The 27,054-nt window shown below is 44.0% G+C and overlaps 5 protein-coding genes across 5 annotated transcripts; 1 reads left to right on the forward strand and 4 right to left on the reverse strand.

Moving 5' to 3' along the window:
- Positions 1–3,893: 3,893 nt before the first annotated feature.
- Positions 3,894–4,421, reverse strand: LOC104584891 (root-specific lectin). The gene has a single exon (XM_010240687.2). It carries the CDS (start codon positions 4,419–4,421, stop codon positions 3,894–3,896), a length of 528 nt encoding a protein of 175 aa, XP_010238989.1.
- Positions 4,422–7,027: 2,606 nt separating this feature from the next.
- LOC100835133 (agglutinin isolectin 3) lies at positions 7,028–8,048 on the reverse strand. Its single transcript, XM_003575604.4, has 2 exons — positions 8,033–8,048; positions 7,028–7,998 (listed from the first exon to the last, which is right to left on the reverse strand). The coding sequence occupies exon 2, from the start codon at positions 7,976–7,978 to the stop codon at positions 7,232–7,234; it is 747 nt and encodes a 248-aa protein (XP_003575652.3). The 5' UTR covers positions 7,979–7,998; positions 8,033–8,048; the 3' UTR covers positions 7,028–7,231.
- Positions 8,049–15,887: 7,839 nt separating this feature from the next.
- On the reverse strand, positions 15,888–17,017 carry LOC100835442 (root-specific lectin-like). Its single transcript, XM_010239086.3, has one exon. It carries the CDS (start codon positions 16,936–16,938, stop codon positions 16,408–16,410), a length of 531 nt encoding a protein of 176 aa, XP_010237388.1. The 5' UTR covers positions 16,939–17,017; the 3' UTR covers positions 15,888–16,407.
- A 2,232-nt stretch (positions 17,018–19,249) lies between these two features.
- On the reverse strand, positions 19,250–20,237 carry LOC100835751 (agglutinin isolectin 1). The gene has a single exon (XM_010240688.2). It carries the CDS (start codon positions 20,171–20,173, stop codon positions 19,589–19,591), a length of 585 nt encoding a protein of 194 aa, XP_010238990.1. The 5' UTR covers positions 20,174–20,237; the 3' UTR covers positions 19,250–19,588.
- A 4,311-nt stretch (positions 20,238–24,548) lies between these two features.
- LOC100836367 (agglutinin isolectin 3) lies at positions 24,549–25,680 on the forward strand. The gene has a single exon (XM_003575608.3). It carries the CDS (start codon positions 24,635–24,637, stop codon positions 25,277–25,279), a length of 645 nt encoding a protein of 214 aa, XP_003575656.1. The 5' UTR covers positions 24,549–24,634; the 3' UTR covers positions 25,280–25,680.
- The last annotated feature ends 1,374 nt before the right edge of the window (positions 25,681–27,054 follow it).

Consider the following 27,054-nt stretch of genomic DNA (forward strand, 5'->3'; position numbering starts at 1 on the left):
TCCTTAATGGAGAGGATTCAGCGGAAGTGATTAATGGTACATTCATTGTTTTAATCCCTAAGGTATCTAACCCAAACTCATTGGTGCAGTATAGACCAATTAGCCTGTGCAATGTGATCTACAAGATCATTTCCAAAGTTCAAGCTAATAGGTTGAAGCTGATCCTTCCGGACATTATCTCCCCCGAGCAGTCAGCATTTGTTCCTGGCAGATTGATCACAGATAATGTTATCACGGCGTATGAATGCTTGCATTTTATGAAGCGGTCTAGAAGCAAAAGGAATGGTCATTGTGCTTTGAAGCTAGATATGATGAAGGCGTACGACCGAGTTGAGTGGTCTTATCTCCAAGCAATAATGTTGAAGCTTGGTATCAATGCTAATTTTGTGCATGCAGTGATGAGAGGAGTTTCATCGGTGTCCTTCTCCGTGCTTTTGAATGGTAGTAAATTACAACAATTTTGGCCATCTCGTGGGATAAGACAAGGTGATCTGATTTCTCCCTATTTGTTTCTGCTGGCTGCCGAAGGGCTTTCTTGCCTCCTTCGCAATTTGAGCAATCACCCAGATGTTCGTGGTGTTGCTGTTACCCCGTCTGCCCCTCATGTCAATCACCTTTTATTTGCGGATGATAGTCTCCTTTTGTTTAAAGCAAACGAGTCGGGGGGCAATCAGATCAAGGATACCATTCAGATGTACTGTAATGCCTCTGGACAGCGGGTTAATCTCCAGAAATCTTCGATATTTTTTGGGATAGGTGTTTCAAATGCAATCTGAGAGCAGGTTAAAGGGATTCTGGAAGTGACCAATGAATCGTTATCTGAAAAATACTTGGGCCTTCCGTCAGATGTTGGTCGATCATCTAATGGGGCGTTTAAATACCTCAAAGATCGTGTGTGGAAAAGGGTCCAGGGATGGATGGAGAAATGTCTTTCGGCGGGTGGGAAGCAAATTCTTATTAAGTCAGTTGTGCAGGCGATCCCGACATATTCTATGTCATGCTTCCTTCTTCCCAGGGGTCTTTGTCAGCACATAAACTCGCTCACTCGGAAGTTTTGGTGGGGTAGCAAAAATGGAGAGAGGAAGACTGCCTGGGTTTCTTGGGACGCAATAACAATGCCGAAGTATATGGGTGGCCTGGGTTTTCGAGATTTTGAGTTGTTCAATTTAGCTCTTCTCGCCCGACAAGCGTGGAGAATTCCCCAAGATCCAGACTCGCTCAGTGCCCGGGTTCTCAAGGCTAAATATTTCCATGATGGATCTTTGCTTGATGCTGACCTGGGCTCAAGCCCGTGTAATGTTTGGCGTGCGATCTATGAGGGCAAACGAGTACTGCGGCTTGGTCTTATTAAGCACATTGGGTCAGGCAGTGATACCCGAATTTGGATGGACAACTGGATCCCGAGGGACCATTTGTTGAGGCCAGTTTGTGCGAAATCTGTGCAGCCGCCTGACTTGGTTTCTGAGTTGATCTATGCGGACAGAAGTTGGGATCGAATCAAGCTGGCTGAACACTTCCTCCCAATGGATGTTGATATAATTAGGAATATTCCTCTGGGGCCGAGTGCCAGGCCGGACTTTTGGGCATGGCACTTTGAAAAGAAGGGAATTTTCTTGGTGAGATCTGCATACCGGATGCTGGTTAATATGAAGAGAAGAAGGGAGGACTGGATCGAGCACCGTGATGGGTGTTCGGATGTTGCTGGTATTCATAAGCAGTGGTCTCTTCTGTGGAAATGTCCTGTCCCGGCGAAGCTCAAAGTGTTTGCATGGAGATTGGCGAAAAACTCAATCCCAACGGAAGCTGACAGACTCCAAAGAAATATGGCTCAGTCGTCTCTTTGCCCTATTTGTCATGGAGCTGAAGATTCTTGGCGTCATGCCCTCATTGATTGCACGATGGCGAAGTGTGTTTGGGCGTTGTTAGATGAGGAGTTAATAGAGCACATAATACAGAACCCTATCCCAGATGCAAAGGTACGGAGTCTATGTCATCTTCGGAGTTTGCGATAATTTTGACGACGCTTTGGGCAATATGGTGGGCTAGAAGGAAGGCAATACATGAAGAGAAGTTCCAAAGCCTGCTGTCCACTTTTGCGTTTATCCAACGTTTCCTTGATGATTTGTCTCTCACTCATGATGTTGTCCATGATGTGACACCAGGGCCTCCTCCTGGCGGTGGTCGCCTTGCCCCGCCCACCAGCCGATGGTCTCCTCTGCCAGCTGGTTTGTGTAAAATTAATGTGGATGATGTAGTTGCAAGATCAGGTGCAGGAGGTTCTTGTGCTGCGGTCTGTCGTGATGAATGTGGAAGATTCTTGGGAGCCTCTTCGATTACGATCGAGGGCATGACTGACCCTACGGTACTTGAAGCATTGGCATGTAATGAAGGCTTGTCTCTGGCCTTGGACCTTAACATCTGAAAGTTTGTGTTGCTTCGGACTGCTTAACGGTTATCAAGAGTCTACAGCAAGATGATCTTTGCTATTATAGTGCGATCATAAAGGATATTGTGGCGAGGAAGGAGCAGTTCCGTGATGCTGTTTTAAGACATGAGAAGAGAACTCTTAATATAGATGCTCATAATCTAGCTAGAGCAGCGTTACCGCTTTCTATTGGTCATCGTATTTGGCTTTTAAGTACCCCAAACATTACTTGTATTCCTGTTCAAGTTGGTGTTGAATAAAGCTGGCATTTCCCCTAAAAAAAAAAAGCTAGTCGATTAGCATGTTCACCATGGGCTGGTGCAACGAGAATTAGGACCCCATTTAAGTATGTCTAAGTATATATGGGTGAGAAGGCAAACTAAGGGCCCATCAATGCTATCCTACCAATAGGCCCAAAAGACAAGTGCCAGTCCTAGTCCAGGATATGTTCGCGGCTAGCTATCTTGAAGATTTAGCGTTTTCCTCGTCTCCGGCTGCCGTCTTGACGCTGCGAGGTGGTTCCTCCTAATAGTATCCAGAAGTGTTTGTCTATTTTTATTGTTTGGCGTAGGTTGTGATAACGCCGCGAATAAAGGTATTCTGATTCTTTCTCTGTTGTGGTGCTGCATCAACGGGCGTTGCTGCGGAGCCAGAGATTTTTAATCCCCGTGGGTTTAGGGTACCCGATCTTGTGGATCTTGGGTTTGTGTACTCGCAGATCCGTTCATATGTATCTGTTGAGTTTTTGTTAGTGTGTGATGGTGCTTTTGTTGGTTTTATTTTTTGTAATTTTGGAATGCTTCTCTGGCGTTCCGATGAAAATCTTGCGGTTCGACGACCTACACGTTTAGAGATCATCCCCCAGCTCAAGTACGTTCAACGCTCATGACTTCTCATCTTTTTGGATGAGCGATTCAAGGTGCTTTTCAAAATCTTCAAAGGTAATGAAGTTCGTGCAGGGATACCGGTAACAATGTTACTGCTACAGTCTGATTGCAGTCTTCCATTAAAGGGCACCCATTATTCTGGTATTTGATGGGTAAAAACCATATCAGGAGAAAAGTATACACAAACTCACAAGAACTACATCACCACCATCACGACCACATCACATACCCTCGATCGCTTAGTGACGCAGAGGTGGAGACCTTGTGCGAATGCCTGATCTGTACTAGTGCTAGAAAGTTGAGAGATGTAAGAAATTAACAGAAATTTGCGAACGGGAATTAAAAATCAAAATTATTATCAAGTAACATGGTGGTACACGCGCAACGATCATAAGGAAAACTAAAGCAGGGGGGCAACAAGGACTACTTGTGTGCCACGCGCGCACATATTATTAAAGTTTGTTGTTGCAATATTTCCATGCTTACTGCAACAATTATTATTTTCCTTGTTGGCAGTAAAAGGGTCATAATATTGCACTGCAACAAACACTATAGGAGAGAGTACAAAACAGTTCAACAGTTCAAGGTAGGAGACAGTCGAGTATGCTACCCAGAAAGGATCTACCGTCATCGACGTCGTCGATGTTGTAGCAGGGCCCACTCTGGCACCCGACCTCGGCGTCGACTTTGCAGTACCTGTCGCCGAGTCCACAGAAACCTTTGTTGTTGCAGCAGAAGTTGTTAGGGCATTTGTTGTCTTTGCTGCATTTCTGGTCTGCTATGCATGGGCCGCTATAGCAGCCCTCGCCACAGTATTTGCTGCCGAGGCCGCATTTCTCGTTCTTGCAGCATTGGTTGTTGTGGCACGGGCGGTCGGTCCCACAACTGGTGAGTTGGCAGGCGCCGCTCTGGCAGCCGGCGCCGCAGTACGCGTTGCCGAGGCCGCAAAGGCCGCCGGCGCTGCAGCAGAGGTTGTTGGGGCACTCTGTGTTGCCCTTGTCCTTGCCGCATTCTGGAGGGCATGGCAGCAGCTGCAGCTGGGCGTGCGTTGGCGCGGCGAATGCCAGCGCCAGCGCCAGCACGAGCAGGATCACCACCTTCTTCTTCATGGGCAGCTGCTGCTGAATTTTCTCGAAGATACTACTAATGATGGATAGAAATGTCTGCGTCTTGTGGCCTTTCTATAGGAGTTGGGAGACAGTGGACTTTCGCCATGCATGTGGATTTTGGAAGATCCACATGAATGCATGTGATGTCATCTTTTTTTTTAGAGAAGATCTTACACGATTTGTTATCGAGAGCCATGGCACCCTCTCGATCCTTTCTTGTTCGCATGGGGGCAACATATTAATTCATGTCGGCATGGAGCGCGAGCCCTAGCTTCATTGATTTTCAAATATCTTCATTGAGAGTTAGCTAGGGAAATCTCTCTCCAATATGTATACTTTTGGTTGTTGTTGCTAGATAAACGTACATGCCAGCTAGCATAGCGTACCTCTTGTAAAACGATACAAGTCAAAGTTCTTATGACCATATATATACGCATATATCGGAATATACAAATCTGTTGTGTGACAAACTCGTCGAATTTGGTTAAGTTTGATCCCACTCCACTAACTAGCTAGCTAGCTATATTACCTTTAATAGATTGGACATTTCCTCGTTTGTGTGTCTGCTGGGCAATTAATTGCAGCTAAGATAATCTAACGTAGAACTCCGTAGTACTCCACATGCAAATTAATGGGCCTTGTAGGTTTGACTTGTTGAAAAAGAAATTCATCCATGCCAGACATGAGGCTCAATGTACGTACTGTTCTTTGCTTCAAAAGATTAGAAAGTCAAATGTGCTCAGTAAAGATTCGGATCGAGTTTAATTAGCTCGGACTGATCTCATGTGGGCTGCGAAACGATAGCATGCATGACTATATTAATTAGCATACAGTTTGCGTTCTCTTAATTGTCCTGTCTCTACTCTCAACATGATCGATCATGTGCTCAGTTAATGCATCTTTCTTCAAACTTCGACCCTGCTTTGCAACAATCCATGCATAAGCTAGTGAGTACAGGGCTCGATCCCACTGGATAAGAAAATTAAGTGCAAACTCGTGTTTAACAAGTTGCTCGAACCCAGCTTGGAGTTTGGGCATAATGAGCTACCACTTATTATGGCCTTTCGTCGATGCTAACCAATGCGATGGATGGATGTAGTACATAATACATTCACACAAGTGTGGTCTTGAAGTTTGCTATACATTGATCAACCGATATATGATCACTTAAATGATTTTGGAAGGTTTGCATGGAGTTATTTTTGTTGACATGAGGATTGTGCTATCACTCAAACATTCAGAAATTAAGTCGGAAAAATCATACAACGGCCAATGTCCGAATTTGGGCAACAACATTTGGAAACTAAGTTCGAAAAATGAACCGGTAATTTAGGACTCCAGAAATATATATATTCCATGCACGCAGAAAGAAACCATCAAAAAGGCACTGCGCGCTTAATTAGGGTACCCTTCCAGTGTACACGGCATCCTTTGGTCTGCTAATAGTGCAGTATTTGCAAAAATTGAATATATATGGGCTAATAAAGTACTACTCCCTCCGTCCCATATTAAGTAACTTTTTATTACATGTATCTAGACGCTTTTTAAGTATAGATACATCCATATTTAAGCAAATTTGAGTCACTTAATATGGGACGGAGGGAGTAGATAGCAATGCTCCAAACTTCATATTTTCGGCTATCTCTCAAAACTGAGACTTTTTGGACAAAAATTGCAGTTCCACCATGGAATGTTGCAATAATAATTCATGTTAATTTGTTTATTTTTCCAAAACGTAATTTGTCCCAACAAAAAGATAAAAGCACCCACGTGCATGACTTGAGCTACCTCGGTCAGGGTCCAAAGAAGGTACCGAGAAAAGTGGGTCTAGAAAGTTCACTTATATATTTCCAAAAAATCATGCGTGTATGTCAGCCCCAGGCTACCCTAATTTTATGTTTACAAAATGTATTGAATTTTAATCTGCAAATATAAAAAATAACAACAATGAGGAGGTAAAAGCATCTTTTTTTTGTTGTCTTTTCTTTTTTACACAGGTTAATAATTTTATAATTTGACATGGAACATAAACTCTACACGTAAAACTTGGTCATTTGCATGTATGATTTTTAAATTCATTTTACTAAACAGAACAAATTATTTTGAGCGGGCAGAATGTGTTCGCTCCTTGGTTCTCTTTGCGGTCTTCGGGATCTGGTTGTTGTGCAAACTTCTATTGCAAGAGGTAAATAACATTAGTCAGATAAAAATAACATGATTAGATTTGTCATGAAAATATTGTATTTCTGTAAACTTTATTTTATTTAATCAGCATATTCATTTAAAAAATTGTCAAAGTTAAGTTGCATCTTGCTGCGTGCTGAAAGTGTCATTTATTTTTGGACGGATGCATGGAGTCACTAGGTTCTATGTAGTGACAACCCAGCTAATATATATCGATCGTAAGGAGAGATTACTACAGTTTTCTAATTCGTAGTCATTTACCTAAAAGTACACATCACACATAATATTGCAATATCAAAAGGGTGCCTGAGGTTGGGTTAGAAAACTTCAAACATGCTACGCATGATTAGGCAATTCCAAATTATTGAGTCATGGGGGTACATAGATCAAAGATAGGGAGAATTACAGGGGAAACTAAAATGGTGGGCACACTTACTTGTGTGCCTCGGAGACAGATTATTTAAGTTTGCTGCTGCTGCTGCTGCAATATTTTCAAGTTTTTACTGCACCAATTATTAATTTGGCCTATTATTGCAGTAAATTAACGGTTACATTGCAGTGCAACAAACATTACAACAAGACATCTCTCACCACAAGCTGGGGAGAGAGGAGAAATTAAAAATAGGTCAAGGCCGTGTGCAGCCGAGTAGGGCATCGAGACTAATGAAGCTGCCAAGCACACTAGTGTAGCATGTGCCGTAGTCCTTCTGGCAACCTCCTGTACAGTATTGCCCGTTGGTGCCACAGAAGCCGGCGTAGCTGCAGCAGCGCTTGTTGAGGCAAGTTTTACCATTACCAGGAGAACCATTTGGGATGTCGCGTTTCCCGCACCTCTGCTTGCCGATGGTAATCTTGTCGTCGTAGCAGGCGCCACTCTGGCAGCCAACTTGGGTGCTGTTGCTGCAGTACTCCTCGCCGAGTCCGCAGAACCCGTCCTTGTTGCAGCACAAGTTGTTAGGGCACTCCATCCTTATGCCATAGGGATTAGGATCAGGCAGCAACTGGCCGCATTTGATGTCATAGTGGCAAGGGCCGCTCTGGCACTTGTCGTTGCGGCAGAACCAGTCGCCCAAGCCGCAGTAGCCATCCCAGCTGCAGCACTGGTTGTTGGGGCACGTCGCGTTGCTGTTCTGCCACCCGCAGCGCATGCTTTCGCTGCAGGCGCCGCTCTGGCAGCCTGTGCTGCAGTACTTGTTGCCGAGGCCGCAGAAGCCGTCTTTGCTGCAGCAGAGGTTGTTGGGGCACTCCATGTTGTCGTTGTCCTTGCCGCACTCCTTGGGGCATGGCAGCAGCTGGGCATCGGCATGCATCGGCGTGGCGGCCATGGCCAGCGCCGCCAGCACGAGGAGGACGACCACCTTCTTGTTCGCCATGGCCAGCTAGCTACTTAATTTTATATATATATATATATATATATATATATATATATATATATATGTTCTGGATGTGCTGCTTAATTATGGATGTTCTGGCTAGCTATGTAGTGCTGGTGGATGGAAATGTAGGTACGTTTTGGGCCCTTTATATAGGAGTTGGGAGAGACATGCACATGTGCATTTTGGAAAGGTCCATCTGCACGCATGTGATGTCAACTTTTATTTATATATATAGATATTGGACCTGATACGATCTGTTCTCCAGAGCAACATTAATTCATGCAGGCATGGAGCGTGCTCTGGCTAGCTAGCTAGCTGCTGTGCTGATCTCCAACATAGCGTGCTCTGGCTAGCTAGCTAACTCTAAGTTAGGACAAAATTTGAAACGCTTAATTATTATGGAACGGAGGGAGCACCATTATTTTGCATAAGTTTGCTTAAATGCGCTTTTACCCTTATGTTCAAAAACTTTGTGCTACATAACAATATTCTCATACAATACATGAATCCAGTCAAATATTGTAGTCACAAAATCGTGATACATATATTTACCATATTGAAAAACCGAGTGCAATTACATTCAATTCATAGCAATATAGAGAATAGTCTCAGTAGATTGAAGGGACGTCCACCAACTCTGATCTTTATAAGTAGAAACTCAAATCGGCCGGCGGTGGTAGTCCGTTCACCTTTGAACTGGCATAACTCTCTTTTTATAAGTAGCAACAGGGTTAACGGGTCAGGTCGATGCCAACTTAGCATATGACAGGTGGGCCTCACATGTAAGAAATCAAGTCAACCTCCAAACCATCCGGTTTCGGGCTTGTCGAGACAAACTGACTCAAAATGTGTGGCTCTACGTGCAGTTTTGTGTTAATTGTGGTTCAGCGGAACAACTGCCTGAGAAACAGTGATTTTATGAAATTTACTCATACCATATTGAAAAACCGAGGGCAATTACATTCAATTCATATCAATATAGAGAATAGTCTCACTAGAGTGAACGGATGTCCACCAACTCAGATCTTTATAAGTAGAAACTCAAATTGGCGGTGGCGGTCGTTCACCTTTGAACCGTTGTACCTCTCTTTTTAGACCTCACATACCTTTTTTCCGAAAAGGAGGCCTAGAATGAGATCAGGTTAACTTGGTTAACTTTTTGAATCCGTAGCAGCAACGCGCACGCCTTGTGCTAGCGTTTGAGAAATCTCAAAGTACTTGTCCATATATGGTGAGTGAAGAATTACGAAATTTCGTCCGATGTCTCCACTCCACTAACTATTTAAGTATGGCTATTAACATGCGGACTGTAATTGGAACAAACTGATTTCTCAGGAACTTCGCTGAAAGTAGTTTTGTAGATGAAATACAGAAAAATGTAGAAAATAAAAGAGAATAACGTTCTACCTTTAATAGAATCAATGTTTCCTCTTTTGTTTGTGTCGGTAGGGAAAGTCATTGCAGCTAAGATAATCTAAAGAATTTAGCGACCATCTCCACCTGCAAATTAAAGGGGCTTGTAGGTTTGACTTTTCAAAAAAGAAAATTCATCCCTGCAAGACAGGAGGCTCCAGGTGGTACTGTTCTTTCCTTTCTAATATTAGAAAGTCAAATGTGCTAAGTGAAGATTCAGATCGAGTTTAGCTTGTACTGATATCATCTGGGCTTTGAAACCATAACATGCACGACTGCATCAGCATCCAATTTGCATTAATTGTCCTGTCTGCACCCCCAAAAAATGAGTAAATTTCACAGAACCACACTTTTTGTGGCAGTCGTCTCACAAAACCACGGTTGTTTGTAATAGTCTCACAAAACCAAAACTTTTGGGGCAGCAGGTTGAACTCGATTCCATTGCTGAAAATGACACCTGGGAGTTAGTGGAACTTCCAGCAGGTGCAAAACCTATTGGCCTGAAGTGGGTATACAAGCTGAAGAAAAATGCAGCTAGTGAAATCCTGAAGCAAGGCACGCCTAGTTTCCAAAGGCTATGTGCAAAGGCCAGGTATAGATTTTGATGAAGTATTTGCACCAGTGGCTCGTCTCGAAACTGTTAGGTTAGTGATTGCCTTAGCAGCACAAAAAGCATGGGAAGTTCATCATCTAGATGTTAAATCAGCTTTCTTGAATGGTGAACTAGAAGAGGAGGTGTATGTGTTGCAACCACCTGGGCTCACTAAGGAAGGCCATGAAGAGAAAGTACTGAAACTTAGAAAAGCACTCTATGGGCTTAGGCAAGCTCCAAGAGCATGGAATGTGAAGCTGGATAAAAGCTTGTTATCACTTGGTTTCAGCAGAAGTCCATTGGAGCATGCAGTATACCTGAGAAGGGAAGGAAATTCAGTATTGCTTGTTGGCGTGTATGTTGATGATTTGATCATCACGGGCTCATGTTTAGCTGAAGTCACAAGATTTAAGCAGCAGATGAAGGAGTTATTCAGTATGTCAGATTTGGGCCTATTGTCATATTACCTTGGCATTGAAGTATCTCAAACTGCTGGTGGCATTTCTTTGTGTCAAGCTGGATATGCAGCTAAAATACTTGAGAGAACATGCATGTCTGAATGCAACCCCTGTCAGACACCCATGGAGCAGAGACTCAAGCTGAGCAAAAATGGAGAAGGAGAAAAAGTTGATGCAACTGAATACAGGAGTATTGTGGGTAGCTTGCGCTACTTGGTAAATACCAAACCAGATCTCTCCTACTCTGTTGGAATTGTCAGCAGATATTGAGATATATCCGAGGAACTTCGCAACACCTGCCTGCGGTGAAACAGATCTTGAGATATATCCGAGGAACTTTGAACCTTGGTTGTTTGTATTCTCATGAAGCTGATGAAAAACTCAAGTTATGCGGATACTCTGACAGTGATCTAGCTGGAGACGTTGATGACCGAAAAAGTACAATCAGAGTGCTCTTCTTCCTAAACAAGAGTCCAATTACTTGGCTGTCACAAAAGCAGAAAGTAGTGGCATTGTCTTCGTGTGAGGCTGAATACATTGCAGCCACTACAGCAGCCTGCCAGGGAGTTTGGCTTGGACGATTGCTTGCAGAATTGGAAGGGAATGAGCCTGAGAAGGTTGAGTTGAGGGTTGACAACAAGTCAGCTATTTCGTTGAGCAAGAACCCAGTTCACCATGATAGGAGTAAACACATTGACACCAGATATCACTTTATCAGAGAATGTGTTGAAACTGGAGGAATTGGACTGAATCATGTTGCCACGGGTGATCAATTGGCGGACCTCTTAACCAAGTCCCTTGGGCGTGTCAAGTTTCTGGAGCTAAGGCAAAGGATCGGCATGGTGTTCATTGGTGAACAAGGCTTAAGGGGGAGAATGTTAATGTAATCCTTGTTGTAACATAAAACTGTGATACTTTATTGTTGGTAGGCTGCATAGGTTGTAGCTAGAAGTCAACAATAGGGGTGTTTTGTACACTTTGCCACTGTAGCAGCCTTGTGTGCTGAGCAAGACTCAGTGTGGCTACAGTGGAGGTTTGGTTTCTGTAACTGAACAAAAAGGAGAGAGCTAGCTGTGTTGCTGGCCAGAGCAAGAAAAGAAGGGCATTCGTTGCCTCGAAAAAATCCCCTGTTGCTCCTTGAGCTTTCCTCTGTTTTCTCTTCGATTTCCTCTGTTCTTGTGAATCATCGATTCAGTTTCCGAGTGTTGTGAGATCGACCAAAACCTAGCAAGATCCTGTATTCTTGCTAACAAGTTGAAGATGTCCAGATCGCACTCTCTGAACAAAAATGCATTAATGAATACATCTTTGATAATTTTTTGAGAGTACAGACAGGACAATTAATGCAAACTGCATGCTAATGTAGTCTTGCATATGTTATGGTTTCAATGCCCATGTGAGATCAGTGTGACCTAAACACGATCTGAATCTTTACTGAGCACATTTGACTTTCTAATCTTTCAAGTAAAGAACAGTACCACCTGGAGCCTCGTGTCTCGCATGGATGAATTTGTTTTTTGAGAAGTCAAACGGTACAAGCCCCTTTATTTTTCATCTGGAGATTGGAGCCTAAATTAATTCACAGTTTTGATTATTTTAGCCGCGATAACATGCCCTACCGACACATGCATACAAAAGAGGGAACATCGATTCTATATTAAAGTAGTATGACCAACAAGCTTCACTGCATCAAATGGATATTAATTGCAAGATACGCCAAATAGCTGGAATTGTCCCAAATTTGATCCGGAAGACGCAGGTTAGCCCTTAATTTGTGGCCTCTGTGCCACACTGACTCGGATTGCACACTCCGTCTTCTGGTCGATTGCTCGTTCATGTCGTGGATGAGATCGAGCTTGTTTGATTTGAATTATAGACGAGCTCGACTGACGGAAATCGACCGTCTTTGCCTCAAAAAAGAACTGTAGACGAGCGACTCGAATCAGGTCTTGTCCAAACCGAATTCGAGCAACTTGTTGAGCATGAGCTTGAGCTTTGCTTGATGCTTGTTGCAAAGCGAGGTCGCATTTTGAGCAAAAAATGCATTAACGAATACATCCTTGATTATTTTTTGGGAATAAATTTCACAGAATTACATTTTTTGTGGCAGCTATCTCACAAAACCACGATTATTTTTAAGTCTCACAAAATCACAATTTTTGGGACAGCTGGTCTCAAAAAACCCTAATCTCGATAATTAAGCCGGTTGATGGTGTTTCCGACAACCCGAAACCACCGGTCAGATGCCACGTCATCTTTCCAACTCATTTTTGACACCCGTTTTCGATGACGTTGCATCTGACTGGTGGCCCCGGGTGGTCGGAAACACAATCAACCGAAGCTTCAATCATTAGGATCTCCAAACCGAAGCTTCAATCGATCTTCATGTGCTTTGAAACGCCCAATCAGATCCTCGACCGACAGCGTCTTCAAATCGACACATTGCTCCAATGCTGTTACCAAATGCAAGAACCTCGCTGGTGATGCCTGCAGAATCTTTTACACAACAATAAGCTCCGTCAGGTCGTCGCCGAGCGCGCGGTCTGACGAGACCAACTTGGTCACCCGTGTCGCGAATGCTTCAGTCGCCTCATTTTCCCCCATCTCCAACACTTGAAACTCCTTTCTGAGTGCCTGGAGGTTGGATTCACGGACACGGTCATGGCCTACATGCATCGTCTTGATAGCTTCCCAGGCCAACTTCGCCGTGTCTTTGCGGGCGAGCGCTGGAAGCATGTCCTCCGGCACCCCCTGGTATATTGCCAGCAGCGCATCACGGTCATCTTCGTAGCCCACCAGCTCGCTGCTCACCGCATCCCACACTCCGGCTGACTGCATAGCAACACGCATCTGCATAGCCCACAGAGTGTAGTTCTTACGGGTGAGTTGGGGATAGTTGATGGGAGCTCGCGACCTTGCCGGCAGCGGCTGCGCCACCGGTACTACCGCCAACTTCTCTTCCCCATCAACCTTCTTCCCTTTGAGTGCTTCTAGCTCAGATCTGACCGCATCTGCCTCTGCTCGCGCCACCTTTGCCTCCGCCATCGCATCCTCCGCCGCCTTCCGCAGCTCCTCCTCCTTCTTAATCGTCAGCAGCGACCGCCGCGCCGCTCCGAACCCAGGCTCTGAGGCCAAATGTTGGCAAGAATACAGGATCTTGCTAGGTTTTGGTGGATCTCACAACACTCGGAAACTGAATCGATGATTCACAAGAACAGAGGAAATCGAAGAGAAAACAGAGGAAAGCTCAAGGAGCGACAGGGGATTTTTTCCAGGCAACGAATGCCCTTCTTTTCTTGCTCTGGCCTGCAACACAGCTAGCTCTCTCCTTTTTGTTCAGTTACAGAAACCAAACCTCCACTGTAGCCACACTGAGTCTTTGCTCAGCACACAAGGCTGCTACAGTGGCAAAGTGTACAAAACACCCCTGTTGTTGACTTCTAGCTACAACCTATGCAGCCTACCAACAATAAAGTATCACAGTTTTATGTTACAACAAGGATTACATTAACACAACTTTTTTTTCCCCATCGTTGACCACTTGACCCGGCGCATCTTCCCGTCTCTTTTCCTTTTCGTTTCCTCCTGGGCTGCAGCCCACTTTGTGCCTTATCTTTTCCATTCCTTTTTCCTGGGCTTCTGGCCCAAGTCCTGCCCGAGCACCTGCTTCGCCCAACGGCGGCTTGAATTCCATCAAAGCACCATCAGTCGTCCTCTTTGAATGGCAGGTGACCTCTCTTTCTCTCTGTTTGGCCGTACCACAGCTTATGTTTCTCAAATTTCTGATATTGGCCCATGCCTAAAACCTGTTTGATGTTTTGCTCGCCCAGGATTAATTTGCTTCGTTTCTTCGTTCTGCTCGATCAAATAAGGAGGAAGGCGGCTGACATCGGTACACAGGGAAGATTTTGCATGCTGCATGTTGGATCTGCTTGCATCGGTACACAAGACTCTCATCTCTAATTTTTGTTGTTACACTTGCTTCTGGTATAGTGCTGTACCATCTTGCCATGGATGAGCGATGCATTGTTTTTTGAAATTAATGGCTCTCGATTGTGTTCTGCAACGTGTTTGTCGATTCAAAACTAAAACATATCTACTTGCTTCCTTTGAAGGCAATGTGCCTGCTTTTACAAATATGGATAGCGCTGAGAATTTTTTTCAGGGATCCTGATAGTCATTCCCACGAAGAGGCGGACGACCGTGCCGTCAGTCACAATCTAAAATCAAACTCAGGTTAAAAAAAAAAGAACTCTCTGTATATACTAATCTGTTCAGAGTTAACATGAATTACAAATAGCTATTTTGTACATAGCAAGTCTGCAGCAAAATGAAGCATTCAGTTTACAGAACATGATCTGACCAACGAAAGAAATCATGACAAAGTTTTCTGTTCAGCATACAATATTTTGTAAAAAGGGTTAACTACTGAGCAAGATGAGGTAGGTGCGAAAAATGTCATGCTGGTCAGATAAAAGATATATTTCTGCAAAGGTCATATTTAATATTCCTCTGATCCTAAATTCTTGACTTAAATTTGCTCAAATATGGATGTATATATTCTTAAAAAGCGTTTAGATACATGTAATATTTCGACAACAATTTAGGATCGCAGGGAGTACATTGTTTTCACCTTATGTATAAAGAGAAGGCAGTGTTGCATCCCATTCTTTTTGTTTACTAAATCAATCATAGAACTATAGGACGTCATGCTTAGTCACGGTCTGTGACAGTTTGCATGATAAATTAACCAATTGTTGGCACAGTGAAAATGAGGTGCAACTTATGGAACAGAGCAACTTCAGGATGTCAAACGGCATAAGCATCAGTACATACATGTTCTCTATCTCAAAACAGATATGATAACCATAATTCTCATTTTTTATCCTCAGTAGCACTGCATATTCCTTCCTGATATGTGATGAGCCTATCGCGATTTAAATGCCGATCATATTTTCTTTTCGTTGGTTAGGATTATAGATTTCACATTGAAATTTTATATGACACCTTATTACAGGAAAACTGAAACTATTTCATTTCTAATATGTTGTCACTGCAAGTCTGTAACTGTAGTACATAATCAAGAGTTTTCGAACTTCTTTTCAAAACATGCAGGACATAATCTACCACACAGGGAGCAGAGCCTTCTACCTAAAATTAGTTATAGTGTGGCTTTGAATTAGAATTACTGGTCACTATATTGACCACCTTCAATTGCAATCCATCAGACCTCTTATTAATACAGTTTCATGTTGGTCCAATGCATGCATATGCATCTATCTGACTGAATAAAACCTCTTAACTTCCTTCTCAGTTTTGCCGATTACTTCAAGTTCTCTTAAGATATGTATGCCGACCACTTGAAGTTATTTTAGGATCAATGACAATTCAATCCACCATGGGAAAGTTGGGTTGAGATAATTGGAAACAAGCTGGGCATGAATTGGCATTTCCAAATTATCCAGATTATTGAGTAAAATGGCGGTACATGCATCATGACAACAAGTAAAAGGTAGGGATTACAGGGAAAACTGAAACATCTAGTGGGCACCAAGGACTACTTGTGTGCCCTAAAGACACATTATTAAAGTTTTCTTTTGCAACATTTCCATGTTTTTACCGCAACAATAGTTATTTTTCCTGTTTCAGTAAATTTAATGGTTATATTGCAGTGCAACAAACATTATTGCAATATAGTATGAGAGATCTCTCATCACAAGCCGGATAGACAGAGGGTAAACTAAAAATATTATTCCTTGTTGCATGCATATGCAGGTATACCTCGATCTATGGCATGGCATATAGTTCAAGGTCGTTTGCAGCCGAGTATGGCATCCAGAACAGATTTTTGAGGATCTGTGCTGCATGTGCTGTATTCCTGCTGCCAATTACCTAGAACCGCAGTATGCCATCTCAGTGCCACAGTAGCTGTAGCCGCTGCAGCAGCACTTGCCGAGGCAAGTTTAACCACCGTTCTGCGTGCCGCACCTCTGGCTGTCGGTGGTTATTTTGTCGTAGCAGGCGCCGCTCTGGCAGGCAACTTCGGTGGTGTTGCTGCAGTACCTGTCGCCGAGTCCGCATTTCCCGGCCTTGTTGCAGCAGAAGTTGTTAGGGCACTCCTTCCCTTGGCTGCATGTGAGGTCTTGGACGCAAGGGCCGTTCTGGCAGCCGTCGCCACAGTACAAGCTGCCGAGGCCGCATTGCCCGCCATTGCAGCATTGGTTGTTGGGGCACAGCTGGTCGGCCCCACACTGGGGGCTGACTTGGCATGCGCCGCTCTGGCAGCCGGCAGTAGCGCTGCAGTAGGCGCTGCCGAGGCCACAGAGGCCGCCGGAGCTGCAGCAGAGGTTGTTTGGGCACTCCGTGTTGTCCATGTCCTTGCCGCACTCCGCGGGGCATGGCACTTTCCCCATGTGGGAGGAAGATTTAGCAATGGCCTGAGTTGTCGCAGCAAGGGCCAGCGCCAGCGCCAGGAGGACCACCTTCTTCGCCATGGCCAGCTGATTATATGTCTGGATGTGTAAATGACAGATACTACTAGTGGTGAACTGGTGATGGATGCAAATGTAGGCACGTCTTGGGCCCTTTATATAGGAGTTGAGTGAGAGTGGACTTGGCTATGCATCTGCATTTTAGAAGGTCCATCTGCATGCATGCATATGATGTCAACTTTGTTCTTAGAGAAGATCTCATCTGACACGATCTGTTCTAGAGAGCTGTGGCACCATCGATCCTTTCTACATTGCACGAGGGGCAACATTAATTCATGCAGGCATGAAGCGTGCTCAAGCCCCTAGGTTCATTGATTTCCAAACAGATCGATGTTGTTTAGGGCAATCGCAACAAGGGAGTGCAGATTTTACGAAAACTCGTCCACTTTGTTTTTGTGTATGTCGGCAGGGCGAGTACGTACATTGCAGCTAGGATAATCTAATTTACAATTTAGGCGCCAATCTCCACACGCAAATTAAATGGGCCTTGTAGGTTTGACTTCTTGAAAACGAAATTCATCCAACGCGAGACACTAGGCCTGACTTCAGTGATTAAGTAGAAAGTCAAATTGTACTGTTCTTTGCATCAAAGATTAGAAAGTCAAATGTGCTCGGTAAAGATTCAGATCGAGTTTAGATCGCACTGGTTTCACCTGGGCTGTGAAACCATCATATCCATTGATACGTTAGTCTGCAGTTTGCATTAATTGTCCTGTCTATACTCTCAAAATATTTATCAGATCAGGATATATTCGTTAGTGCATTTTTAGTTAAACTGCCACCCAGCGTAAAATTTAGATGACAGAAGTTTGTGAATGGCAGTGCCAATTTGACAGTGGAACAGAGGCCACGAAGGGTTAACCTGCACCTTTCGATATAGTGTGAGACAACAAGGGGCATCTGTCTGGCCTTATTATCCTGTGGTTTGTCGCTTGTTTGAGAAAAATCCAGCAATATCCTTTACATGTGCAGCGAAACTTGTACGTAGGTTGTCAATGTAACACTTGTAATTCAGGCTATTTTGTTGCCCTTAATTTCTCTCAGTACCTGATAGATTGAAGGGTTGGGTAGACACTGAATGTTCGCTACTTATTATGTCGATATCTCTATGCTAGCCAATGCGGTGGATGGGTGTCTATATATACATAATACATTCACAAGCTAGAGGTGGTCTTGAAGTTTGCTCATCGATCTAATGTATGACTTACACGATTAAGAACTCCATAAAAAAGGCATAAAAAATCTTACAACCAAAAAAAAGCACCGGTTATATGTAAGACTTCAGATATATATGCCACAGAAACAGCCATAAAAAAGCCACTGCTTCGGAGTAGACCTTCGAGTGTACAAGGCATCTCTGTTGACGTGCTGCTCTTTGGTTACACCAATTTTTCATATTAATTGCGGCCTTTGTGCAAATAAGAAGAAGAAAAAAAGAACATGGGCTAGAACAGACGATAGCGCAAAGCTCCAAACTTCATACTTCCGGGGTCATCTCTAAAACTGAGACTTTTTGGTCAAAAATTGCAGTTCCATGCAATGTTGCAATAATACTTATTAAATGTTTGTGTTTGTTTTCCAAAAAAAAGTTTGTAACAAAAAAATGAAAAAAATAAAACATGCATGCTGCGCGCACGAGTTGGAGCTCAGGCTCCAAAACCAAGTACGTACAGGGGCGGAGCCAGAGGAACAATTAAGAGGGTGCAATTCAGACGTTCTTAAGTAGCTATAACTTAAATTAGCGGGGGCATAAATGGTGAAAATCTGACATTTACATTAGTATAACATAATTGAGTGGGGGCATTAGCCCCCATGGACTACATGCTGGAGTCGTCCATGTATATACCGAAAAAAATGGGTTTATAAACTCCACAAAAAATCATGCATGCAAATATTAGAATCTATATTATAAAATGTATTGGTTTTAATCTACATAAAAATAACAAGAATGATTGTCATATTGAAAATTTCATTTATTTTTGAATGAATGGAGTAGTTGTATGTGTCTTTCTTTTCAGAAGAGGAAGATAACCCGTGAGCTCTTTATCGACTTATGCACACAACGACAAATTATTAAAATCCAAGAACATATGGCGATGGTGAGAACTCTTCTAGTATATTGTAATTACTACAGTTTGTTAATTCTTGGTCTCACCTGAAATTTCAAAAATCTCGGTTATCTAAAATTACACATTACTCGTAATATTGCAATATCAAAATGATGCAGTTTTTGTCGATTGGTTGGATACAAGTAGGTGGATGTTGACCCAAAGCTAACTAAGTTGGGCGAGAAAAAAATGAAACAAGATAGGTATGAATAGACAATTCCACATTATTAATAACATGGTGGTCCATGCATCACAGCAACGAAATAAAAGGTAGGAGTTACATGGAATACTAAAAAGTGGGCACCAATGACTACTTGTGAACCGCGGAGACAGATTATTAAAGTTTGCTGCTGTTGCAATATTTCCATGTTCTTACTGCAGCAATTATTCTTTCTTGTTGCAGTAAAACTTATGGCTATATTGCAGTGCAACAAACATTACAACAAGAGATCTCTTCCCACAAGCGGGTGATAAGAGAAACTAAAAATATTATTCCTGGTTGCATGCATGAAATTGCTACCTCCATGGTACATACAGAATATAGTTCAAGGCCGTGTGCAGCCCTGCTTTTTGATGCAACTTTTACCAGTACCACCTTCCTTGTTCCGGCAGCTCTGTCTGGTGCCCATGGTTACTGAATCGTCATAGCAGGCGCCGCTTTGGCAGCCGGCGTCGCTGTTGCAATACTTAGCGCCGAGCCCGCAGCGCCCATCCTTGTTGCAGCAGAAGTTGTTGGGGCATTCAGGATTTTGGGTGCCTTTGCCGCACTTGATGTCGTAGTGGCAAGGGCCGCTCTGGCACTTGTTGTTGCGGCAGAACCAGTCTCCCAAGCCACAGTACCCATCCCAGCTGCAGCACTGGTTGTTGGGGCACGTCGCACCGTTGTTCTGCCACCCGCAGCGCCTGCTGCCACTGCAGGCGCCGCTCTGGCAGCCGGTGCCGCAGTAAGCGCTGCCAAGGCCGCAGAGGCCGCCGGCACTGCAGCAGAGATTGTTGGGGCACTCCATGTTGTCCTTGTCCTTGCCACACTCCGGGGAGCATTTCCCTTCCTCCGGCTGGACATAATAAGCATCGGCGTGCGTCGCCAAGGCGAGCGCCAGCGCGAGGAGGATCTGCACCTTCTTCGGCATGGCCAGCTGCTTAGTTTCTGGATGTGTAGCTCAGATCTATTGAGAGTAGTACAAGCTAGGGGCGATGGATGGAAATGTAGGGCATGTCTTGGGTCCTTTATATAGGGGTTGAGAGAGATTTGACTTGGCCATGCAGAGGTGCATTTTGGAAATAAGGTCCATATGCATATGCATGTGATGTCATCTTTTTATATATTTTATAACTCCTGACACGATCTGTTCTTGAGAGCTGTGGCACCATCGATCCTTTCATTTTTGCACGCGAGGCAACATCAATTCATGCAGGGCATGGAGAGTGCCCTAGCTAGCTTGCTACTATACTTGGGAGGATGATGCGGATGATCAACACGTATAAACTTTCATTTGTTTCTCTCAAATAGATCCGTTGGTTAGGGTGATCTCCAAGATGCTGCTAGCTTTCATTGGTTTACAGATAGATGTTATTTAGGGCACCTTTTGTTTTTGTTTAGATATATATACTAGCATAGCGTACGTCGTGTAAAACTATATCTCCATGAAATTACTTATGATTATGCATCGGAATATACCATGATTGGTTAGGAGCTCCAGGCTTGGAAGTTTGCGGGATGCAAAGGAGATAGCTATTTCCCATGATTGAGAGGCATTGGTTTCACGCAAACAGACCACCCGAAGTGTCTTTTCCTTTCATGTTTAGACTTGTTCTCTTTGCCCTTCCTTTGTTTTTTTTTGTAATTAGTTTTGTACCTGTTTCTGCTTCTTAAGTAATGAAAGTAGCGCTGCTACATTTCGTCAAAAACTTATGCATCGGAATATACCGATGTGTTGAGTGAACAATGCTGTTCAAAGTTTAGAATGCTTGAGAAATCTCAAATTTTCTTGTCCATCGTTCAGTGAGTGAACATTTTACCGGAACTCATCCACTGAGGCAAAATGAATCGGAATATACAGATGTGTTGGGTGAACAGTCTGTTCGGAGTTTAGAATGTTTGAGAAATCCCAAAGTTTCTTGTCCATCTAGCGAGTGAAGATTTTACCAGAACTTGTCAAAGTGAAGCTACTATTCGTTTTCGGTTAAGTTAATTTGATCCCAGTCCAATAAATATGTAACTTTAAGGCCAGTTACTTGGAAGTTGGAACACAACAATTCACATGCATGAAGAAGTTGGGAACTCAAATAGAAAGATTATTGATAACCGAAGAGATTACATACAGTACTGTCGTTAATTAACATAATCAATATTTCCTATTTTGTGTGTGTCGGCCGCAGGGAAAGTAAATATCGCATCTAAGATAATCTAAATTGACAAATTTAGGCGCCAATCTCCACATGAAAGTTAAGAGGGGCCTTGTAGGTTTGACTTCTTGAAAAAGAAATTCATCCATGCGAGATCGAGGTTCCAGGTCTTACTGTTATTTTATTTGAAAGATTAGAAAGTCAAATGTGCTCAGTAAAGATTCAGATCGAATTTAGCTTGCACTCATCTAACCTGGAAGGCTGTGAAACCGGCCATAACATGCATGCATACATTAGCCTGCAGTTTGCATTAATTGTCATGCATCTGTACTCTCAAAAAAATTATCAGAGGATATATTCGTTAATTCATTTTTCGTTAAACTGTCACCCAGCTTTGCAACAATCCAGCTTTGCCACACTTGTGGAGCGTACAATTCAGATGACAGAAGGTTTTTGAACCATGCTAGCGACGATCACATCCGTGGCACAGAGGCCTCGAGGGTTATCCTGCGCCACGCAGATCAACAGTTTGGGACACCAAGGGACAATCTTCCGGCATTATTTTGCTGGGGTTCGTCCCTTAATTGGGACTGCTAGAGATACAATATTACTGTGATTAGAGACATAAGATAGAATCAGTTTAAACAAATTAATTGTCTTGCACTTCAAGTCTATCTTCCTACTTTGTACTCTATATATACCCCATAACGGTCAGATACTCAAATCAATACAACAACAGAGATCGGGATTCCACAAGTCGCATCTTTCTACATGGTATCTGAACGGTTAGACTAACATCGCTGATCCTTGGCCACACCTTCCGCATCATGCTGCCTCCGGGGAGATCGTGCTCCGTAATCCCCCCGGAGGGCTCCCGTAGTTCTTCTTCCGATCAATCAAAGCTAGATTGATTCTTTAGATCAAGCCTCTTCCGCATTATAGATTACTCCCTCCGATTCTAAATTGTTATCGAAATATTACATGTATCTAAACGCTTTTTAAGAATAGATGCATCCATATTTGGACAAATTTAAGTCAAGAATTTAGAATTGGAGGGAGTAGACAAGTTCCCAATTCCAAAATTCATCAATAGATATGTTTTTCAATTAGCCGCAAAAATAACTAGATTCCCTCAGGTGAAAATCAGTGCAGAGTTCGGTGTTTCAGGCAGTGCCCAAAATCGCCGGCCGTGAGCACGGCGTGCATGACACGCTGCCTTCAGGCCTGTGTGCACCTACCTCTACGCCCACGGCGCAACGTCCACTCGTCCACGCCGTGGGGAGCCTATATTTGCGATCAGAGGATCCGGAGCGATATATAGCAAAACAGAGCACCGATTTCACATACAAGTCCTCTTTGCTAACAGAAAAGCCCTAAGTTGCTTGAATCAGTAGCTTCCCTGTGAATTACTTGTCGAAATAAAGACACTTAATTATAGATGCAACTATATATATGTGGCATTGTGGCTCCTCTGAAAATGGAAAAAAGGCACCTGTTTCAAAAATATATGCTGGCCTAGTGTACAACTTTCTGTGCCAAAGCTAAATTAACTACACTCTCTGTCAAGATGGAGGCCACTAGCTGTGAGTACCTACATAAAGACCACGGCAGGAATGATGTTGCTGAAGAAGATCAAGACTCTCCATGGACAGATGGAAGTCAGTTGCTAGAATTTCGCCAATTGCGCAGGGTTAAATCCCAAGCATTCAACCACCTCTTCACTACACTTGCAGGGGTATGATTTGCACTAATCGACTGCTTTAGAAAAGAGCAATGTACTTCAGCACATAGCATGCTTCTCGCCGCAGTTTTTACCACGATCCGGAGAGTCGCGTCTGAGGTGGCAATACCATATCTAACCATTGTTGCCCTGTTTTCTTTAGTTTTCCTCTAATACCTCACACAGATTGACGAGAAATGTTTGGACTGGATGTTTCTGGCTAGGAAAAACTGGTTCTCTTCGATGTGTTAGCTTATTAGTATTTATATGTTCAGAGGATGTGTCTTGATGTATGCCACATGCAACTGCGATGAATGTGATGGCAGTTTTGCTTTCCATTCTCACACACCAAACGTGATTTTGTTCCATGCATCCAACTGCGATGAGAGTTTAGGGACAGGTGTAAAAGGTGTATGAGTACTGCTTTGAAATTGCTTTTGCATGCCACTGCTTGTTCCTAGCTTGTTGCAACTCATCGTTCGCTTTGATTGAGAGTTTAGGGACTATTTGTCTAGTTTCAGCTTACTAGCTTAGAGTCAAGTGCATCTTGTATTGGAGCTATATGAGTACACTTCTCCATGCTATTAAGAATATTTCTATACGTACTAAAGCAAAGATTTTGGTCCTACTGCACTAATTAACCTGCATGTAATATAATACTTCCTCCTTCCCATATTAAATAACTTTCTATACGTTTTTTAGACATAGATACATTCATATTTAAACAAATTTGGGCCACTTAACTACTAGTACTAATATAACGAAGGAAAACAGCCGCACGTGGCGACATGGAACTGCTACACTGCACATTATTTGTAGTCGCAATACTACTCCCTTCGATCAGTCCCATGGCACATAAGGTCAAGATTATTCTGCAACCGGAACCGTGGGGTTGTTCATGATGGTCTCGACAGCGCCGCTGGATCCAGTGAAGCATCAGTCGCTCTGCAGGGCAGCCGGAGCCGCAGTAGCTTCCCCCGAGGCCACATCTCCCTACCTCGCTGCAACAATAGTTATTGGTGCAATGTCAGAACTGTACGTGGAGAGTATCAAGGAAGCAGAGCACAAGATCCTATTCGGATGCCTGCCACACGCGACTTTGGACTCGGTGAGACAGTCTTATCTACTGCATCAATGTCACAGCTCTCAAAACTAGATCTCGCATCGAAAGCCGGCAGAATCATGGACGCAGAGCACAAGAGCCATTCGTGCCAGGATTCCATTAATTGTATATTGGATTAGCACTTATGGAGACGACGACCTCGATCTACGTACAGATTATGTTACATACTACATGATTGACATGATCACATGCATGCACCGTGCATCTCCCAGATTAATTAATCTCGAACAATCGTTAGCCACATACATGGGGAATGGTACACTGAACCTCATTTAATTAAGCGAGACAGGGGATATATCATCAACACATTATATACACTCTACAGTCCACACACAAGCACTACTACTTACTAGTAGTACATACTTAGCCAAGAAAGAAGAAGAGGAAAACAGAAGGTCGAAGATGAAGACGAAGGTCCTCGCACCGCTCGGCGCTGCCGTGGTACTGCTGGCCTTGGTGGCGGTGCAGGGGGCGCAGGCGCAGAAGTGCGGCAAGCAGGGCAACGGCATGGAGTGCCCCAACAACCTGTGCTGCAACCAGTACGGGAACTGCGGCATCGGCATGGACTACTGCAGCAACGGGTGCCAGAGCGGCGCCTGCTACAAGAGCAAGCGGTGCGGCACCCAGGCCAACGGCACCCTCTGCCCCAACAACCACTGCTGCAGCAGGCTGGGCTACTGCGGCTTCGGCTCCGAGTACTGCGCCAACAACTGCCAGAGCGGACCCTGCCGCCATGACGTCAGGTGCGGCAAGGAGGCCGGCGGCAAGCTGTGCGACAACAACCTCTGCTGCAGCATGTGGGGGTACTGCGGCCTCGGCTCCGAGTTCTGCAGCATCGACTGCCAGAGCGGCCCCTGCAGCTACGAGAAGCTGTGCGGCAAGCAGAACGGCGGCAAGGCTTGCACCGACGGCTACTGCTGCAGCCAGCACGGGTCATGCGGCCTCGGCATGAACTACTGCGGTCAAGGCTGCCAGAGCGGCAGCTGCCACAACACCGGCCTGGACGGCAACATCGCCTTCATCATGACAAACTCCACCACCCAGTAATTTCATTCCATGGGTATATTGTGTGCAACTCCGCCACGTGGTTTCCCCTCCCCTTTGGTTCTCTTAATAATTCTCTAGCTTGCAATATTACATGCTGCATGCATGATTATGGCTTGCTGCAGTAGATACAAGGAAATACTGCGTTGAGAGGAGAAATAGTATGTGGCAATGTTAGCTAGCTAGGCTGATAGTGCTACTATTATGTCAGCCGCAAATCTAGATTTCTTGGTAGTCAGTGCGTTCTATGGGTCTGTTTGGTTTGAGCCCCAACCTGTCTTACCAAAAAATTGGCAAATTTTGGCATGACCAAAATAAGGGCATGACCAAAAATTTGGTAAGTGGATATTGTTTGGATTACAGCCATTTTGATGACCAATTATTTGGCAAACTTTTTAGACCTACATTTGGTTTACAGCCAATGAAGTGCTCAAACATTTAAGCATGATGCTAAGTTATTCCTTGGAAAACTTTAGCACGAACTACTTCTTTATTCCTCAGGTAGATCCGGAAGTAAATAATGGATTAGAGAAGACAATCGAGGTATCTTTGATGCACCGACTCACTTGCAAGGAGATAACATGGAGATACTTCTGTTGGGATATGGTATAGCAGGTCTACCGGGAAAAAAGAAGGAAAAAGATAATAACAGAAGGTACGCGCAACCCAATTTTCCTGCAGCGATTTTTCTGTGTTCGTTATTCAACCATATATACGTAAAGAAACAGGCTGGGAGGGACCCACCCGAGATTAGAGGGGAGAACAACGCTGCCAATTATTTGGCGAACCTTTTCGTCGCCCGCAAACTCGCCGATGCTTCCAACGGAATAGCGCAGGCGCGCCCCAGATGGGCTGGGTGGACCAAATTTTTGGAACCAATCCAAACAGCGCCACCAAATGTTACGGGCCAGCCAATATATTGGTAGGGTTAGCTTTGGTTGTAAACCAAACAAGCCCTATATATTGTCAGGATTGTAGGAGCTGAATACCTCGGCTCCCCTCTGCTGTCTGGCGCGAGCCTGCCAAGGCAGGAGCTGGTGAAGGAACTGCGCACACACAGGCATTGCAGTTTGCCGCTGCAGAACTCCTTCCTCTTCGGCGTTGCGGTCTGCCGTTCTGCCGTGAGACTGCCACGGCAGGAACTGGCAAACACTTCTGCTCCTCTTCTTCTTCCTCTAGTTGCTTCACACAATCAACTCAAGAAAGAGAGAGACAGAAACAGGGATTGGCATCGGGCTGCCTCACACAACCACAACATTTTCTTTTCTCTCCATTAATTCTCTACTATACATGCCTAATATAACACACATGCACACCACCAGATCGCAACAATCATGACCTGATTTTGTGCCACCATGCCACGCACGCACCATCGATCCCTGCAGGAATCGCTTTTGGCCCCACGCTCACATCTCGGCCATGCACCTAACAAACTTCCCCTAATCACCGGAAATCTCTCCATGACTTTGCCTGATACGTTGCTCGGTTGCTGGACTCTTTGACTATGCAGCATGTCACGGCTTCAACGTCGCACATCTCGCCTCATACATCTTCAGCCAGAAATCGAACTCCTAAACCACACAAACAGAACTAAAACATGAAGGATACAAGAATCAAGATTATAGCTAACAAGGATGTACGTCATGAGTTTTTTTTTACAATAACTGATGTACGTCATGAGTTTGTAATGTAGCAATTTCTCTGTCCATATAAGAGTGGACGTATTGGCTCCACCGATTTGCCGCAAAAGAGTAGACGTTTGTGTTTTGGGATGTAAC

This window comes from Brachypodium distachyon, chromosome 4, assembly GCF_000005505.3.
Source record: "Brachypodium distachyon strain Bd21 chromosome 4, Brachypodium_distachyon_v3.0, whole genome shotgun sequence".
Lineage (NCBI taxonomy): Eukaryota > Viridiplantae > Streptophyta > Magnoliopsida > Poales > Poaceae > Brachypodium > Brachypodium distachyon.

Bases quoted from the DNA above. Each gene is read 5' to 3' on its own strand.
- LOC104584891 (XM_010240687.2), bottom strand. From the start codon at position 4,421: ATGAAGAAGAAGGTGGTGATCCTGCTCGTGCTGGCGCTGGCGCTGGCA.
- LOC100835133 (XM_003575604.4), bottom strand. From the start codon at position 7,978: ATGGCGAACAAGAAGGTGGTCGTCCTCCTCGTGCTGGCGGCGCTGGCC.
- LOC100835442 (XM_010239086.3), bottom strand. From the start codon at position 16,938: ATGGCGAAGAAGGTGGTCCTCCTGGCGCTGGCGCTGGCCCTTGCTGCG.
- LOC100835751 (XM_010240688.2), bottom strand. From the start codon at position 20,173: ATGCCGAAGAAGGTGCAGATCCTCCTCGCGCTGGCGCTCGCCTTGGCG.
- LOC100836367 (XM_003575608.3), top strand. From the start codon at position 24,635: ATGAAGACGAAGGTCCTCGCACCGCTCGGCGCTGCCGTGGTACTGCTG.